At 32.1% G+C, this 19,557-nt stretch overlaps 2 protein-coding genes across 2 annotated transcripts; one reads left to right on the top strand and one right to left on the bottom strand.

Annotated features, from left to right (window-relative positions):
• Positions 1 to 2,415: 2,415 nt before the first annotated feature.
• Positions 2,416 to 5,471, bottom strand: LOC107918365 (CTD nuclear envelope phosphatase 1). The gene is made up of 6 exons (XM_016847905.2): positions 5,006 to 5,471; positions 4,203 to 4,331; positions 4,007 to 4,127; positions 3,822 to 3,903; positions 3,003 to 3,156; positions 2,416 to 2,898 (listed from the first exon to the last, which is right to left on the bottom strand). Exons 1-6 carry the CDS (start codon positions 5,291 to 5,293, stop codon positions 2,764 to 2,766), a joined length of 909 nt encoding a protein of 302 aa, XP_016703394.1. The 5' UTR covers positions 5,294 to 5,471; the 3' UTR covers positions 2,416 to 2,763.
• A 7,254-nt stretch (positions 5,472 to 12,725) lies between these two features.
• Positions 12,726 to 17,448, top strand: LOC107920459 (PHD finger protein ALFIN-LIKE 2). The gene is made up of 5 exons (XM_016850190.2): positions 12,726 to 13,114; positions 13,208 to 13,240; positions 13,856 to 14,078; positions 16,552 to 16,672; positions 16,801 to 17,448. Exons 1-5 carry the CDS (start codon positions 13,027 to 13,029, stop codon positions 17,047 to 17,049), a joined length of 714 nt encoding a protein of 237 aa, XP_016705679.1. The 5' UTR covers positions 12,726 to 13,026; the 3' UTR covers positions 17,050 to 17,448.
• Positions 17,449 to 19,557: the final 2,109 nt, after the last annotated feature.

Here is a 19,557-nt window from a genome sequence, read left to right as displayed (position 1 = left end):
TACCTCTGCTCTCGAGAAAGGCATGATCGAATTGTGCCACATGCCAACCGATTGATCGCCTTCTAATCTTTCTCCTGTACATCATCTGGTTTCTCTTCATCAATGGCAATGTCTAGACCCTGCTGAAAAAGGGCATCTAGAACCTCACTTTGCCACATACCAAAATGGCCCGTGCCATCAAAGATCTCCACGGCCAATCTTGCATTTGCAATTGTCGGTCTTGTCCACATGGACGATGTTGAAACTCCTACACCGACCGTTTTCTCCATAATCTTTCAATATACCTAAGGAAATCTTTTTTGATGTGGAAGATCAGTTTAAACTGCAACCACAGAGCATACTACGATTAACCTTCGGCTCTGATACCACTTGTTGTTCCAATAGAGTCGGAAGCGTGTAAATTATTGTACTAAAAAATCACACAAAGTTCAATTCCCAGGGAAGAGAGGTGGATCACATGGATCTCTTAAATACCAAGTCTTTCCTTAGACAGAATATCCCTTCTATAGTAATTTAATAGCACAATTAAATACTACTATTATACCCTCAAATATTGAAAGAAAAATAGGACAAGAAAGAACACAAGAGATTTAATGAGGTTCGGTAAATTATACCTACGTCCTCGGGCACTAACACCAGATGATAACTTTACTATCTCCAAAGTATTACAAACAAATAGAATTCCTTAAGAATTCTCAAATGGGAGAAGAGAGAAAACTAAGAGAGAAAGATTGGTTGGGATGAATTGAAATGAGAAATGAGAAGGCCTATTTATAGTTGAGGTTCAATGACCAAACAATAAATAGCCCATTATCTCAAGGACCAAAAAAAAATTATCCCTTGCCACTTTTCAAAGTTGGTGGTTGTCATTATTGATTGTCTCCCATTAATGTTAATGGCAACCATTATTAATTGTCTTCCATTAATGTTAACAGTACCAATAAAAAAAATAAACATGTGGTAGGATTTTGTCTTGACAGGCCTCAACCCTTTTCTGAGAAGGAAATAAATGAGAAAATGTGAGTAGAAAGTATGTGTGTGTATGTGTGTGATAGCTTAGGTTCCTAACGTTCTGTGGGGCTGCTGGGCTACCTAATTGTATTCAATTTGCAAACAATTATTATCAGCTAAAAGTGTACAAAAACTGAACAGACAAACCATCTCTCATTCATGTGGCCATTGCTCAATTTGTCCTGGTGATTCCAGTTCCATGATACAAAACATATGCAATGAGTTAAGTGACCCCAAACTTAATACATTGAGTCATTAAGTCAAGTGATGCTTTATAGACATAGATAAAATTGTGTAAGGATTCTTTTGTTAAAATGAAGAGATGATGGAGAAGAAGATCAAAGCAAAGCTTGAAAAGCAAGTACAGTGGCAAGTGGTGGTGATAGAAGTGATAAACAGTCAAAGACAATGAAAACTGTGACAGTTGTAACAATAATAGAGAAAAAACTACAGTGAAAATTTTAGAATGCTCCAAAAGCTCAAAAATCTCTAAATGAAACATTCAAACCACTATTTATAGACCCAAAACGAAGTTATTAACGAATAATTATAGAGGAAAGTGGGAGTGAACATGCTAATGTAGTGATACTGAGAGAAATTAGTGAATGTGTTTCTAAGAAAGTACAATTACGAAATTTAGTAATAACTCTGTATTATTTCTGGTAAACAATGTGATACTTGTATGTTCAAATACTTTACTCAATTTTTTTTTCATTTTTGGTCATCCAATTATGAAAAATTACAAAATGGTCACTCAATTATTAGTAAATTTCCTTTTTGGTCACTCAACTATTCAATTGTCTTTTTTGTCACCTACTGGCTAACATAAAAATGAAAACATCCAAAAATCCAAGATAATTGGATAACCAAAAAAGACAAAATTGAATAGTGGGTGATCATTTTGTAACTTTTCATAGTTGTGTAGCCAAAAAAAAAGAAAAACTATAGCTGGGGTGACTACTAATGTAGTTTACCATTTTCTTTAACTAGGAAACAGAACATTTGTATTTAAGAGAAAAGTTAAAGAAGTGTATTCCTTTATTCTAATCTTTTGAGCTTTCCAGCTTGGGAGATCCCAATTTTGGAGCAATCTAGGAATCCTGTCAACCTTCCAAGGTTAGCTCCAATGCGTTCTCAACATAATATTATTCCAAGGTTAGTTGTTCCCAAGATTACTTCCGCAACTTTTTTAGTACGGAAAGCTGTTCCCAAGAGATAATCCTGCAGAGAATGATATTTTCTAGAACTACTATTGATAGAAGTGGTAGCAACCAAAAACAAGCATCTACAAACTGTAATAGGTAGGAAACAATAAGAGATCAAAATCTAAGAATGCAATCAGGCACTAACAGCCTCACAACCATGGCATATTGTAGAAAGTAGTATAGAAATCAACATGGTAAATAATGTGTAAACAGCAAATAATCATTGATTGAGAGCACATTTACAAAATTCCCAAAGACGCATAAACATCCAACAGAATCGCAAAGCTTATAAACAAAGTTACACTAAGAATCAAGAATTTTTTGGCAGATCTTCATCTAAATACAATAAAAGGTTTACCTAATCAAATAAGTGATATCATCACATTCATCCTTTCGCAGGTCTCTGATGGCATTCATAGACACCTCTAGAATTAAAATGTTATACACAAAGATAATGAATCCTATGATAAGATGCTGCCTTTGGAAGATAAGAGGCTTGCACGAAAAGTACCCAGAAGAACCCAAGGCATTGCCTGCTATATTTTTCCTACAGTGACCAAGAAGAAGAGGGGATACCCTGTTTCTGAAACCATTCAGGCATGCGGAACCTATCATAAAGAACTGGCCTCACATCTTTTTCCTGAGAAAGGTGCTTGAGAAGTGGAAGGAGGACACCGAGAAGCTTTTCAACATAAACCAGATTTAGAAGTAAGTAAACAAACATCTAAGACAAACTGATATCATATAAGGATAACAGATTTATTTTAATGCAAATTGTGATGGTACCTGTGTATCATGTGGCTGCCCAGCAGAAAACGGAATGCATGGAATCCCATTTACCGGTTGCAACAGGAAACTGAAAGGATTGTTGTCGACAATAACAGTTCGGCATAAATCCTTAGATATGCAGGTGAGGTCTTTCACATGCTCCCGGTACTCCCTGTTTATGTCAGAAGTAAAATTTACCAGATGAAACAACAAAGTCTTCGATCAAACTTGACATGTAATCACCAAGAAGTTGATTGCTTACGCATCAAACATTAAGGAAGCTCAAATTTGCTCTAAGGCATCTAAGCTTGGCAAAAAGCATGTTGGCATCTAAGCTCAAATATGCTGCCTAAAAACACCCTTCATATTTCAGATAGAAAATGAAACGACATAATAATGATCTCCTAAATTTTATCAAGCAAAACTGAAAAGATCAAGTCACTAACATCAGCTCCAAAAAATGAACTCATGGAATTCTATATAGAACTCAAAAGGAATTTCCATTTCCATTTTGGAGATCTAAATTGCCTATAAATTTTATTTCATCTTACAACAAGATAAAATGGAAAAAAAGGGAATTTATGCATGTAAACTAAGAACCAGCTTTGGGTTCAAGACAGTCTAAAATAAAGACAGATTCTGGCCCTTATTCATGGATTAGTAGAAGAGCACGCAGATAATAGGCAGTGAAATAGAAAGAACCAACTTCAGTATAATACAGAAGGCAAGAAATGTGTAACACAAAAGATGAAAAGGTTCCGTCATTTTCCATCTAGAAATCACAGAGAGAGTAGGCTGGAAGATTATAAAAGGAGAACACATAGGAAGCATACTTACGTGCTAACTGTAGAAGGCCTATAGAGTCGAAGACTAAACCGGTTTTCAGCATCAATTCTGTCAACAAGTGGTCTAGCATAGCCTGTGGGCAGCCATTAAAAGTCATGAGATAGTGGCGGGGAGAAACATAAGAAGAAAATTGGGTAGTAAGTTGAAAATGAAACAATGTGTTGATATCAGCAAACCTTCAAGGCCAGCAGTAAATAGTACAAGCTCAGCAAATTCACTTAGTTGATTTAGGAAATCTTGCAACCCTGGGCGCTCAAACACCGTAACATAATTGATCTTAGGCTTTCCTTCACATTCCTTCAAAGATCAAAGCATCCAAATGACAACAACCATCATTTAAAATAGAGAATCAAATAATTATTCATAACAAACCTTGTCCGAAGATACACATTCCAGCTCAAACCACTTTAATCCAGCATCCATTGCTTGATTACGAAGGGAAGGAGGCAGACTAGATGTCTCGTATGCACATACTAGAGTTTCATCCAAGTCAAGAACTACCTGCAGGAGCATGAACCAGACCTAGTTAGAACATCGACAATAATAATACACCACACAAACAACAATAATATCTATGATACGCTGTATTTATTTTTAATTTTCACTTTCACCTGTTTGACATCCTTACTTCTTAACAGAACTTAACCATTAATAAAATTGTAGACCTACACCTAACATATTTTTATATTAACTATCCGTGCATTTGATTCAATTCCCAAATTAGTTGATCTACCATATAATCAGACTCTTTATTTTCTTAAGTATCTAAGTTCGACATTTATGTAAACATATTCAAATGAGCATATATATATATTAAATGCATAGCTGTAACTGGCACTCACCTCGAGTTCGGATAATATTGTTGAAACTTCAAATTTTCAACCCAATTGAATTGGCTCAAGTTAATTCCAGTGTTTATTTCAGTTTCATTAATTCCTGCATCTCTCAAAGTAATACTAATAACCCAAAAATTTAAATTGCTTAAATTCCCTATTTATTATTCATGTTTAAATTAAACTAAGTAGAACTATAAGTCTAAGTCAATAACAATGTTTTCATTTCCTTATGAAAATACGTAACAACTTCAAAGAAATTAAGTTCAACAAAGCTAACTATTTATCTTACATAATTGAAAACCCCTATTTTGGGGAAATTTTGAAGAAGAAAAATCATACCCTGAGTTTTTCGATGCGGTCTTCATCAGGTGAGTCCAAAACGGCAGCGATCTCGACCGTAGCGCGAGACTCGGTTCGAGTAGAGTCAGCAACAGGCAAGGGCTTAAAACGGTGCGTTGAAGTCGAAGTGATCGACGACGACGAAGAAGAAGAAAGCAAAGGATATTGACCGACGGCTCTGATGATTTGAGCAAAGATCTGATAGAAAAAAGCCAACCAGTTCAAAAGCGCTCTCCATACTTGTAACGACCGAGGTGAGTACACCTCGGCCTGAGTCAACTCGGCCATCGGAACTCGTACTGTTTACGCTAAAACCGATATAAAACCTTTCTTCTTCCTATTTGGTTAAAAGATTTTATGATCAGAGTGGTGGTGATTCGAGGATGTCGACGAGAGGGAAATGAAAAATGAAAGTGACGTTGATTCACGCGCCAGCATTAAGCGAGTGAGTGTCTAATTTGGGAGTGTTCCAAGGTTTTCTTTCTTTGGATTTATCACAATTAAATTTTGGGTTATAAATTGTCGTTTTTTTTAATGTAATTTATGATTTATTTATTATATTAGTCCCTATACTTCTATAGAATTTGATTTTAGTCCATTACTTTAAAACTTACTTTTTCAATATAAAAAATCCTAGTCCAGTCATTTTATCGTCGGTAGTCTCAACTAAAATTTATTAACATGTTTAGTTTTCATCAATAATGTGACATGTCACATGAGGGCAACATAATCAACATGTCAAATTTAAAAATTTTAATGATTGGACTAAATTTTTTAAATCAAAATAGTTAGAGGACTTAATTTTTAACTTTTTAAGTATAAAGATTAAATCTCAAATTTTTATCAAAATATAGAAACTAACAACATATTTTAACTTTATATTTAGAAAGTTATTTTTATATTTAAATTTTTAATTCAATGGTCGAGGCTATTAATTTATTAGATAAACAACATAAATGGACACAAATTAATGATAGTTAATGAATGAGTGAAGAAAATATTAGAACCTCGTAACTATTATAACATTTAATAGTTAATGTAGAAAAAATAAAAACTTAACCATAGCTTAGCAACCATTTACATAATGTATTTCGTAATTTTTTTCTAATAACATGTATCTTGTCACGTATTTCAACTTGACATATTCTTAAAATTTTGCCAACTTAATATATCATATGTTAATCGAAAAATTTTAAGCACTTTCCATGTTAATAAATATGTCCAAGTTGACAAAATTTAACAATGATTGAATTTCAAATTTTACCGACGACTTATTTTTACCTAAGATTATGTTTCATTTGTAATACTTAATGAACAATTTTTTGACATAATGGCTTATTTGACCCTTCAAATTTATAAATAAATAAATTCATTTTAGCCCTCCATTTAATTCTTCACATCTTTTATCCATTAAACTTGCATTGTTTGTCAGTTCATCCTAAAATGGATAGAAAAGTTAATGTATGTTAACTTTGCTAATATGGTATACACATGAATTGCCTCATTTATACCATGTCAACAATTAATTAATTTTTTGTAAAAGTTAAAATTTTAAATTTTTTAAAATATATAATTATTAAAAAAACACGTATTTTAAAATTTTAAAAAATTAATTAACTGTTAACGTACATGTGGGCTACCAATTTAATAAATTTAATAGACGTTAATTTTTCCATCCATTTTGGGTGATTTGACAAACAATATAAATTCAAAGGCTAAAAAATGCGAAAAATTACATGGCGGGTTAAAATTATTATTTTTGTAAAGTTGAAGGGCCAAATAAATCATTATGACATTGAAACGACAAACTCTTATGAGTTATGACAGTTATATCCTTGTATAATTATAAATATATTTAATATTTTTATAATTTATTTTATTCGAGTTAAGAGTAATATTCAGATAAACCTATGTCGAATTCGGTTTAAATACTTATCAAAGAAGTCTACTACCAATTTTTTTCAACCAATTATTAATTTTGTACTTTTAATATTAAAGCATTTAATAATATGTGGGTGTATTCTATTAAAGGGAAATGAAGTGAGAGTGGATTGCACGCGCTATAAGAGAAAGTGGTGGTGTAAAAGACATGGTAGAATAACATAGTGAAAGTGATCGGTCGGAAACTTCAAATGGATTTGGATGGAATCAGCCAATTAGAAGAGACAAGCTTTGGTTCTTTATGACACTGTTGCTTCTAATTATTACTGTCAGAGTAGGAATCTACTGTCTCTCTCCCTATTCAGCTTTCCCATGATCTCATTTCCCGCGTCATTTAGCAAGCTCAACTTCAAAAGAAAATTACAAAATAGTCCTGAACTATTTAAAAGTTTTCGTTTAAGTAATTAAGCTGTTAAAATTAATATTGTATAGCCTACTTCATTCGTACTGCTTGCACCATTTGAAAGTTCTTTTTTCTTTCTCTTCCACAATTCATTTTTTTCGTGAAATAATTTTGAACGTCACGAATCTGCGAATCAAAATCTAAACAATTTTCTTCTTTGATCTTTAAACATTGACAATCAGATCGACTTTGAGCTAAGGTATATTCTTGTACTCGTCGGTGGATACTGTTCCATTGTACCGATTGTTGAATCGTCGCTTGGAGCTCACTAGTTGAACCTTTTTAATAAAAACTTAACACCCTAATGACTTCAATAAAAACTTTCAAATAACCCAGTGACTTCAATGAAAACTTTTGAATATTTCAATGATCATTTTGTAAATTTTTAAAATCGAGTGACCAAAATATAAACTTACTAATAATTTTGCGATATTGGGTGCGGTTACCATTAAGTATGTTATCATGCATGCTAACTATAGATTTAGTCACTTATATAGTTATATACGGTTTAAATTACGGTTTGGTCACCAATTTTTAAAATGTTAGCTAACATTATCAATTTGTTACATTTTAATTAATAAAATATTAATTGCAATTAATGATATAACAAGTTGATGTAGCATGTTATATCGTCATTTTTTATGAAAATTTCAAGTCCAATTGCACAACTAATCCCTATACTTTTATTTTGAGAGAACTACTTTTTATTTTCTTTGGATTAAATGCACGTTTGATTCCTATATTTGACTCCTTTAAAGTTTGTACTCATGATTTAAAAATTTCTAAAAATATATAAAAGTGCATCGATCGTTATTCATTTTTAACCATTTGTGTAGTTTGACAATTTTCCCATAATTTTTTACTAGTATTTTTCTAAATTTAGAAAATAAAATATTCATTAAAGGAGTATAATTGAATGCATATTACATAATACTGCTTCTTCTTTTTATCATCAATGAATAATTTTGACAAAGGAAAAAGATGAAATAATAGAAACGGGTGAAATGCTGGGTGGGATCAAATTGAGTTCAAGTTTAAATATATTATTCATATTTGAGGTCCAGATAAAATTAAAATAAAATCAGAATTAAATCGAAGCTGAATTTAAATTACATTATGTTGGGTTGACATTGGGGCAGGTAAAAAATCGTCCCGCCTCATTGGCATCTCTAGAAAAGGATTCAGATTATAGAGTGGTGTAATGAAATCGTTATTTGGCAAAAAGAAAAAAAAACTATTTATGTTCCTATAACTTTTTATAGAAATGGTTGTATGAAAACGTCATCCTTATCCCTTTCCAATGGGAGAATGACAAATCTAATTTTTTTCTCTTAATTTTTAGTGTTTTTAGTTGGATTTGATTTTTTTTTTCAGGAGGAAAAAGCTGAAAATTAGGAAGAAAAAATTAAATTTGTCATTCTCTCATTGAAAATGGAAAAAAGAAAGGGAAGAACAAAATATGTGCGGATTCAAAAAAAATCTAGCGGATAGGACCTAAAAAAAGATGTCGAAATAGTTCTGACGATTCAATAATGTTCTCACTTCCGTTCGGAGTTCTTAGTTACTTCGGCAGGTTGAATCTTAGCGACGTAATAATATAATTAAGTCAAAATTCATTGGATGATTGAATCATTAACCATTTCTTTATTTTGGTGTGAGGAACTTATCATGAATCCACTGATTTCTGTTGCTGTCGGGTTGGCTGTCAGGCTTGCTTCTATTGGACCTGGAGTTGGTCAAGGTACTCGCTTTCTTCCTTCCCCTTCTTAGTTCAAGAGAACCCCTTATTTCTTATTTATTGTTTACTTATTTCTTATTTATTATTTAAAGGAGTGTTGCAACAAATGAAGTATTTTGACATTGACATGAAACCTGCCCCTAATTCTAATAAAAAGTATTATTATTGGGAAATTTCAATAGAAAAAAAAATACATTTCTAGCTAACTAGATAAATAGAATATATTTTTGACTCCGTTTAGACATAGGTAAATGAAAATTCATAATCATAATAATGAATAATTTAATAATTTAATAATCACTGTTTCATACAATCATTTCTCAACTTTTTATATTTACTTTCTAAAAAAGTAGGTAGGACGACCGAGGGATAAGGGTTTTGGCTCTCAAAATGGTGAAATGTTAGTTTAGTCCCTCCAAAATTTATAAATTGTATGACAATACAAAGTAAAATTTAGAGAATTTGACCAATAATTTAAACCTAATCCAATCAACTAGCTTGAAACTAAAATGATATGAACAAGTAGTTCGAATAAAGTATTTTTTTAAATAATTTAATAAAATTACATAGAACTTAAATTATTGTAATTTATAATTTACAAATTGTAATTATCATTTTTATATTTTCATAAAACATGAAATTTCAAGATATATCTTATAACATCTATATTAAATTGCAAATACAATAAACATTTAATGGAAAATTTTGTACTATCTCTTTATTTGCAAGCAAAATTAAGATAAACAATTAAAATATACTAAAAAAAAAGAAGAAAACTATCACGGTTTAACACTCAAAATTAACTTAAACTTGAAAATGATTTAATTCAAAACAACTCAAAATGTTTGAAATTCGAATCGACCATATCCAAATTGACCCAACCTACTTAATTGACAGGTCTAGTAAAATTGAATTTTGATCCCAAAATTTATAATTTAATTTTGCCCCGGTGAAATTTTAATCCATTCTTCTATAAAGTATAAAGTTTGTAAGTTAATATAATGAATTTTAACATCTCCTAAATTGTAAATTAATTTTGGCCCACCTAAAAAAAAGAGTTTATGGGGTCATTACCATAAGCAAGCAATTCTCGTCTTGAACTCACGATGTTGGTTGTGAATGAGCAACCATGACCATACAAGCAAGTAATGTTAGGGTGGGTTTGGATGGGCGATTAGGTGCGGTGCGGTGTGTTTAGTTTACTTTTTGTCTCACGCTATAGTGTCGCTACAGTATCTAATCTCACCGCCACCGTTGTTTTTACACTGACCGCAAGTAAACGTACCGCCCATCCAAACTCACCCTTAGACTTGAATTCACGATCTAGGTTGTGAATGAACACCCGTAACCAATAAACTAAATATGTAGTATTGATTCGGTCGAGTATTGATTCGGAGAGAAGTATTAAATTAATTAACTCACGAATTGATGCAGCTCGATTGAACCAAGTTAAAAAAATCAATTGAACGGATATTTTATTTTTACATTTTTTAGTAATTTATTTAATCAAACACTACGAATTAATAATCTGATCAGTTGGTCCACTAATTTAATTTTAAAACTTTTTTTTAAGAAAAAGACAAAATATTAATCAAACTTGTCTACTTTATTTTTGTTGGTCAAATTTGAACCACTAATTTGCAATACGATCCTTTTTGGTTAAGCCAGGGACAAATGTGAAGAGACTTTGAATTTGCAATCATTGGCTGACAAAAACAAAAAAAGGTCAAAATATGTCACAAGTACCTGCACTTTAGAATTTAGTTCATATACTTTAATTTTTAGAAATTTAATCCTTTTACTTATTAGATTTCAAATTGATGTGACATTTTGAAATAAAAAAATTGTAATTAACCTAAATTTAATAAAAAAATTTAACTGTTAGATTTTTAGAACTAAAATCTGAAAAGTAAAAGGACTAAGGGTGAGTTTGGATAGGCGGTGCGTTTACTTGCGGTTAGCGTAAAAACAACGGTGGCGGTGAGATTAGATACTGTAGCAACACTGTAGCATGAGACAAAAAGCAAACTAAACACACCCCAATCGCCCATCCAAACCCACTCTAAATTATTGAGAATTAAAGTATAGAGACTAAATTCTAAATCTTCAAAAGTACAATGACTTGTGGCATAATTTGACCAAAACAAAATTGTGTCCGAATTTCTTTGTCCACAAAGACATGGGGAGGCAGTTTCACATGTCCATCTGAAAAAGAACTGAAAACTTACACATGCATCCACAGATCCATAGGTGCTGTTTTTTTTTTTGTTAACAACTTTCCACGTGTTGAAATAAAATCTACTACATGGTAAAATTCGAATTGTTCAATAGATTTTGAATTAATCCGTCCTAAATGAAGTGGATTTTTTTTTTGAAACAATAAGTTTGGCCCGTATGAAGCAATTTTGGTAATTTCTTACTTCACCCCGCCTTACTTCACTTTACAAAATTACTATTTTATTTTTGTATATATTTAACTATTAAAAGGATAAAAATGTAATAACATATTATACAAAAATCTATATGTTTTATGTTTTTTTTAAAGAATTATGTTTAAATATTTAATTGATTTTTAAAAAATTAAAAATATTAAAGATAAGTAGCAAAAATTAAATTGGGATGGAACTGGGTAGGGTAGGGATGCATGCATGCAACATTCAAGAAAGTGATAATGTTTTTCAAGATTATACACCTATAATGAGCGAGGCGGGTGATGGAGCAAAACTTTGTCAGCAATGGAATAATGATGGGTTTAGCAATATTTGCTCTTGTCCCATTCCATTACCATCATAGCTTGGAATAGATCAACATTTACACAAATGTTACGGGATAAACTTGTTAAATTAGAACTAAATTGAAGAAATATGTAAATTTTGAGGGTTAAATTTATTATTATACCAATCAAAATCATGTACAATTGATTGAAAACATTAACGTTTTGATTACTTGTCTTTAGTTGCTCACTTTCGAAATTGATAATGATTAAATTTCTCTAATTTTGAAATTGGTTACTTGTCTTATTTTTATTTTACTTTAAAAAACATTATTTTATTTTTTATTTAATAAAGTATTCTCATTAGCATTAAATACAATTTAGTTTAAAAATTTTAAAAAATATTTTTAATTTAATATTAAAATCAAGGGCTTTCATGACTAAAAATCATAGGTTGGTATGGCAACTTATTTAACTATAAAAGAAAAATAGTACAAGGGCTTGTTTAAACAAAGTGTAGTAGTTTAAGGGGTTTTTTAGTATATTAACAAAAAAAAATCTCTCTAGAAAATATTTGGGTAAACCACATTAGTAGTCACCCAACTATTTATAAATTTATTTTTTGGTCACCCAACTAATTAAATTTTGTCTTTTTGGTCATCAACTAACTAACGTACAAATGAAAATACTAAAAAATCTAAGATAGTTGGGTGACCCAAAAAGAAATTCACTAATAGTCGAGTGATCATTTTTGTAACTTTTTATAGTTGGATGACCAAAAAAGAAATTTACTAACAGTTGGGTGACTAATACTATAGTTTACCCAAAATATTTTTTCATAGGCCCTATTTTATTTTATTTTGGGCCTAAACCAAACAAGGCCCAATTAATTACCATTAAAAAATCCGCTAAGCCTAAAAAAACCAAATCCGACAAATCTTATTGCCCTTTTTCATCTTTTTTTCTCTCATCTCGTGTCTTTTCTGAGTTCCGTACACTCAGCTTCAAAATTACTCTTTTATTTTTCATGTAATAAAATAAAAATAAAAATAAAAATAAAAATAAAAAAGAAAAAGAAAATCCGTTTCTGGGAATAACCGACCGATCCGTTTCCAAAAATAAGACAGTCTTCTCTTTTTCATTTTTTTTTTCTTTTTATTTACGCACATAAAAAAATATTATAAATTATAATACAATCTTTATTTTGGAGAAAAAGAAAAAAAAGTATGGCTTTTTCTAGTCCTCGCACTGTGGAAGAGATCTTCAAAGACTATAGCGCTCGACGCTCCGGTCTTGTTCGTGCTCTCACTTACGGTGACTTTCTCTTTCTGTAAACCCTAACTTCATTCATCCATTTAAATTTTTTTATTAATTTTTTTGTTATGCTTTCGTTTGGTTTTGATTCAGATGTAGATGATTTCTACTCGCAATGCGATCCAGGTAAGCTTCTTCTTTTCTTTTTCGTTTTTGTTTGTTTTTATTTGAGGAATATAGAGATAAGAATTCTGGTTTGCCTGTGGGAGTGAACTGAGGTTGATAGAATCGATCTGATTCAATTTTGAATCGCGGAGTTCCTTTTGCCTCTGCATGCGATTTTCCGCGATTGTTTCAAGTTTCTGACCTCCGTCGGTCATTGGATTTCAATCTTTATCGTGAGTTTCTTTTTAGGTAAAATTTAAAATGAGTTTTTTTTTTGTTAAAGTGTAGGAAGTTGATTGGAAATTATAGAGGAAATTTTTATCGAAGTTACTTTTATCTTCTTGTTTTAGGTCATTTTTATGCCAGTTGTTTGATTTAGATGCGGAATTGTTTTCTTTTTGTCTTTTTGACTGTTAGAATTTTGGTCTGAGTCTTGAGAAGGGATAGAAAATTTATTCATATGCAGTAAGCAATACATTTTTGGTTTCTGTTTCATTTTCCCCTACCTTTTTTCTTTTAGATGCTAAATTTGGTTGAGCAATGTCCAAGTTGTGTTTCATTGTAGGTTGTAGTATTTGTGGTTTTGAATGTGGATATAATTTTGTTCTTGAAGTATTTTGATTTGTTGCTGCTTAGATAAGGAGAATTTGTGTCTGTATGGACACCCAAATGAGGCTTGGGAGGTAGCTTTACCAGCAGAGGAAGTTCCACCTGAGCTCCCTGAGCCAGCCTTGGGTATCAATTTTGCTAGAGATGGGATGAACCGGAAAGACTGGCTTTCACTGGTTGCTGTGCATAGTGATTGTTGGTTGCTTTCCGTGTCTTTCTACTTTGGAGCTCGGCTTAATCGCAATGAAAGGTACATTGTTCTGGCATCTACCTTTTCCCTACTAGAATTGAAATATTTCATTTGCACTGATATTGTGTTTATGATCTGAGTTTTCTTCTGTTGCTAGTTGGTGCTAAACAATTATTTATCTTAGTCATAGTGGTATATGAATGCCTATGATTTGACATAACATGAAGCTGTGTTGGGCTGAAATTGGGAAAAATAAGCATCAGAATTCTGGTGATGTTGGAATACTTTTATCTATATTGGCCACTCTTAGAAGTAATGTCCCTTATTGAGTAGAATTTATTCTATCAAGGTCATAGTTTTGTTATATTTTCTTCTGGTTTTGTATTGAGCTAGACCAATGAATGTGAGACTGCTAGAATGATGTGGCATATGTTACATATGCTTTCTTTTGTCCTCTTACCTGCTTTGCGGACATTTTATATTTTAGTTTTTAAACTGCTGGCAGTTGTTTCCATGCTGTTTGTGTGATATTTTGAGTGTGTGAAACCGTGATACTCTATAGTCACATGAAGCCATGAATAGTCTTTAGGTGGTTTATTTTCACTGAACTTTAGCTTGTTGAAGATACAGGGTGGTTACAGTATGCTGTTAGGATTGAGGGAGTGTGCAATGTTGATTTGAAATTGAAGCGAGAGTGAAACAATCTAGAAGGAATTTCATTGGGTGGGGATCAGTGAGTGGATGGCCAAGTGCTTGGAGCTGAGAGGTTTATGGCCATTTAAGGAACTTCACCGCAAGCATTTAATTGTCAGCACCAATAGAACTCCTAATTGCACTTTGAGTGCACTACAAAGTGATATTTATATCAGACTAGGAATCCTTTTTTCACATTGTGGGTTTTGGCTTCCGATGCATTGCATGCAATCTCAGTGGATTCTCTGTCTAGCCACCGAGATACTAACCTAGATTTTCAAAATCCACCACCAATGCAGTGCTAAAGACTTTATCTCGTTTATCTAGCGTCATCCACTCTGTTTATGGATAGTTAGATGGGAATCTAGAGGTTTAATACCTTCTGTCCTCTATCTTAGTAACCCTTTAGGTGGAGACCAACATCTCCTTATTTAATGCTTTTATTCTCAATCTTGGGAGGCTACTTTGAAGGTCCTTCCAAAATAATCTGAGAATGATCCCCTGTTTAAATAATTGCCATAACTCTTAATTTAATTGAACTAAGATGCTTTGCACCTAATATTGATGTCATTTGAACATTCATTTAACCTTTCTTGGAGTTTGTGGCAGGATAGGCTTTCTAAGCTTATACTTGGGTAAGATGTGAGTATGTTTTTCTGCCTTTCTTGATTTTTTCCCGAGCTGGTTTTGTCAATTAAGTTCCTGATTGTAGGCATTACTCTTGTTCTTGGATACCTAATATAGTGCTCCAATGATAAAAGAAAAAAAGGGATTCTTTTTTTTGTTCATAAGAGAAATCGTTTCCTTAACTGCAACCTGAACTCATCAAAGACCTCTTTTAGCATTCTTTCTCCTTCTCTGCCCTCTTTTTTTGTCTCAATTTTAGAATCCAAGACAACAGCTTAATGAAAGCCACTAGCTTACAAACTAAAGGTTGTTATGTTGCCCCAAAAATTGTATTGCGAATCCCCCTCCCAACCTTTCCCTCATAAATTTTCATTAATATCTCAAATCAGCTCATCCTAGTTTGTATTAGGTCAATTTGTTGTTTATTTGGGTAAAATTGTATTTTGCTGTTTCATCAATATAACATTAGGTCTGGCAAAATAGGATGTTGATCAAAGAGACTTGTAAGAACTCTTTCTATCATAGATGCTTTATATATTGTACTAAATGATAATATATATACATATGCGCTAAAGTAGATAGAGGTCAGGTTGAGCCAGCACTTTGGATCTTTGAAGCTAGCTATGTACTTGAGAATTTCCACTTTCACCATTTAGGCCTTAAATTGGTAACTCCTTTGTTCTACTTGTGCTAGACAACCTTGACATGCATGCATATTTTAACAAGCATGCATGTTTTTACCTAGAAGGTTACCTTCTCGGGCATGTGTTTCTGGTTGTAGACTAGAAGTTGGTGTGCCCTTTTTTTTTTTCTTTTGGTATGACCAAGGTGTTCTTCATGTCCGTTTTACGGTCCATGAAGACTAATCCTTTCAGGGTTCATGGATGCTCCTCCCGGCAATGGCGTCTCCTGGGTTTAAACATGAGTTTTTTCCTTTGGAGTGCAATGTGCCTTACTACTACACCCAACCCTTGTAGGTGAAGTTGATGTGCCTTTGCATTGATATTTTATTCATTTTTCCTTTTAGAAAAGGTGTCATGTAGGTAAGATCACAAATCAAAATGGACCCAGCCCAGCTATCAGGTTGTTGGTTCCTGTGATGTCAACCTTCTGCTCTCTCTCTCTCTCTCTCTCTCTCTCTATTTATATATATATATATTTATGTATTCAGGAAGTTCTTTGTGACAGAGAGTTTGTGCCTTTTACTCAACAGGAAGCGCTTATTTAGCATGATAAACGATCTTCCAACTGTCTTTGAAGTTGTAACTGGAAGGAAGCCCATAAAAGACAAGCCCACAGTAGAAAGTGGAAGCAAATCGCGAAACAGCACGAAGGTAAATTTGCGATGTCCCCTCCATTCACGAGAATAATGAATGCAATTGAAACTGTTAAATGTGAGCATCATAACATCATTGCTCTTTCACTTGTTTTTGTATTTATAATTTTACCTTTTGCCTCTCAGAGATCAATTGATGGACAGCCAAGAAGCAATCCTAAGTTAGTTGATGAAAATTATGAGGAGGATGAAGAAGAGCAGGGCGATACCTTTTGCGGGATTTGTGGTGGAGGATACAATTCTGATGAGTTTTGGATCGGTTGTGACAACTGTGAACGGTGGTACCATGGAAAGTGCGTGAAGATAACACCAGCCAAGGCCGAATTGATTAAGTTCTACAAGTGTCCATTATGCACAAAAAAGGCGAGACAGTAGCCAGCCGATGGAGGGAAGGACGACTAACCTGATCGGTTTTTATTCACAGATGATGTTTTAAAGCAGCAGCTACAATGAATGCAAATTCTCTTTTTCTTTTTTTTACTGAAAAAATCCTTCCTTAAATTGCAAAACCAAACTACTTTGGTACTTTAGGTTCATGAATGAGATGCAGTGGCATAAAATGCATAGGATTGGTGTAGATTAAAACTGTCCTTTTTTAAAATTTTTACTTACATTATCGTGTCGAGAAGCAGAGAATGCAGTCTTCCAGTTTCCGAATGTTCGGAATCTGGTTTGATACTTAGCTGCTCTTCACTCCTAATGGCTGTTCTGGTGGCCGATGGATTTACTTTTTATGTGCTTATTATTAATTCACATCATGTTCATCAGTTTTCATATGATATCTAGATTTTTTTCCCTAACTTAAAATAGAGTTGTTCAATTGGACTACTTGCTACGATCAAAAGGTTCCTCTGATATTTAGACCAAAATCTTTAAATAGCATTTTTTTTAATGTTGTCTAAAGTTTTTTTTTTTAATATTCAAATATTTTGTTCATTTTTAATTAACAGGATTAAAATTTTCACTTCTTTTATGATTTTTTTTAAATAAATAAAAGGCTGTTTTTGTTTTTGGTAATTTCTGAGGTTTAGGGTCCGAATTTTGTATGCAAACCCATTTCTTATTCTTTAATGTAGACTTTATTTTAGGCCTGTATATTTATCATTTTTTTTAAGTACAATTATTGCCAGGGTATACCAAAGACCATCAATGAAAAATTATATGTGAAACCCATGTCTCAAAACTGGGTATACCAACTACAGAAAGATTACCCCAAAAAAAAAAAACCCTACCAAAAAGATTGCTTCAACTACTTATCATGGCTAAGTTAGTGAACCATGCTCCTATTTTTAGTTATTTTTCATGTATATAAATATGAGTACTTACTCCAACTTCAATGTATCACTTTTCGGTTCAATTCTATCACTTTGTTGTTGTTTTTTCTTTACTTATATTAATTGTGATATTACTCTTGTTTATTATGAAATTCAAGTGAGTCATTAAATTTGATCAAAGAGTTGTTTTACGATGTGCGTGTTAAATTTTGATGCTTGAATATGCTCCTTACTATAAAGATGTGCTAGGTTACTGGGGCCAATGAGATAAGATTATCAAATAATTGTATTTTCAGACGAGGAATGGAGAATATAACTATTCTTTGCAAATTTTTGAAAGTCTTTTATGATGTTACTTGTGTTTTTTTCTGATTCTAATTATCTAACGATTGCTCTTTATTTTAGAGGGGTTTGGAAGGTTCACATGGTCTTGCTTGATGTAGTTAAATGACCTCATTCTTTTTTAACTCTAATAGTTAAGCAAATGCAAGAGAAATTTAATAAATATTAGGCTAAGTATTCTTTGATATTGTCATGTGCTACAATTTTAGACCCTCGTTACAAGTTAAATTATGTGAAATATTGATTTACTACAATTTATGATACTCATGCTTCGGACTTTTTGCAAACCATTCTTAGTAATTTTAAACTCTTATTTGATGAGCATGTTAAGAACTCCAAATTCACAGCTTCCTCTTTGTCCAGGAGTTCCAATATTTCGGATAATGATCCTATAGATTCTAGTTTGCATCAATTCAATGTTAATAGGGCTGATTTGGGAAGAGATTATAATAAGAGTGATGATTATAAACGATATTTAAGTGAATTCAGTACTGAGAGTGAAAAGTCACAGTTGGACATTTACTTGGAAGAACCATAGCTTGAGTTGAATAGCCAAACAGATGTATTGGATTATTAGAGCAAAAGTTCAATTCGATATCATGAGCTATTATTATTGGCTCGTGATCTTTTGACAATTCCGATATCGACTGTAGCTTTTGAGTCAACTTTTAGCATGGGGAAGAAAGTTATCACACCTTTGAGGAATTCACTTAAACAAAAAAACGGTTCAAGCCGTTGTTTGCTTTGATGACTAGATGTGCAAACTAAAGGATTTTCAACAAGTAATTATTATTTTCGTTTTATTGTTATAATTTTATAACATTTTATCAATTCAATTATCTAACTGTTGATTCTCATTTAACTTACAATTTATAGCTTGTTATAAAATCAGATATGTTAATTAGTTGATATGTAGATATTTTGGTTGGTTGATTACATTTTACAAGTTATTTTTGGTGGTGTTTTGGGTACTGCTTTACTATTATTCCACTTTCGCTTTTAATATTGTTTAGATATGGTAGAACATTTATTTTATTGTTAATTTTGTTATTATTTTAATTGTAACTATTTTAATACAATTTTTAAAATATATTTTTAAAATATTTTTGTTTGCTTATATGTAGACTTTTCATCTATACTTAAATACTATGACAACTATATGAAATTTTATTAACCTTAGTCTCTTTATGGTCTGAATCTTTATTATATGTGTCTGCAAGACTAACTCTAATTGTGCTCACATTTTGTAAAGATTTGTTATATAATC

Source organism: Gossypium hirsutum, chromosome D13 (assembly GCF_007990345.1).
Source record: "Gossypium hirsutum isolate 1008001.06 chromosome D13, Gossypium_hirsutum_v2.1, whole genome shotgun sequence".
In the NCBI taxonomy this organism is placed as follows: Eukaryota; Viridiplantae; Streptophyta; class Magnoliopsida; order Malvales; family Malvaceae; genus Gossypium; species Gossypium hirsutum.
Note: the sequence above shows the minus strand (reverse complement) of the source record. Positions and strands in the feature narration are given on the sequence as shown.

Coding starts and splice junctions, on each gene's coding strand:
- LOC107918365 (XM_016847905.2), bottom strand. CDS start 5,293: ATGGCCGAGTTGACTCAGGCCGAGGTGTACTCACCTCGGTCGTTACAA. Junction 4,128..4,202: donor AATGTGTATCTTCGGACAAG/GTTTGTTATGAA, acceptor TGATCTTTGAAG/GAATGTGAAGGAAAGCCTAA. Junction 3,157..3,821: donor AGGCCTTCTACAGTTAGCAC/GTAAGTATGCTT, acceptor TGACATAAACAG/GGAGTACCGGGAGCATGTGA.
- LOC107920459 (XM_016850190.2), top strand. CDS start 13,027: ATGGCTTTTTCTAGTCCTCGCACTGTGGAAGAGATCTTCAAAGACTAT. Junction 13,115..13,207: donor TGTTCGTGCTCTCACTTACG/GTGACTTTCTCT, acceptor GTTTTGATTCAG/ATGTAGATGATTTCTACTCG. Junction 13,241..13,855: donor CTACTCGCAATGCGATCCAG/GTAAGCTTCTTC, acceptor GTTGCTGCTTAG/ATAAGGAGAATTTGTGTCTG.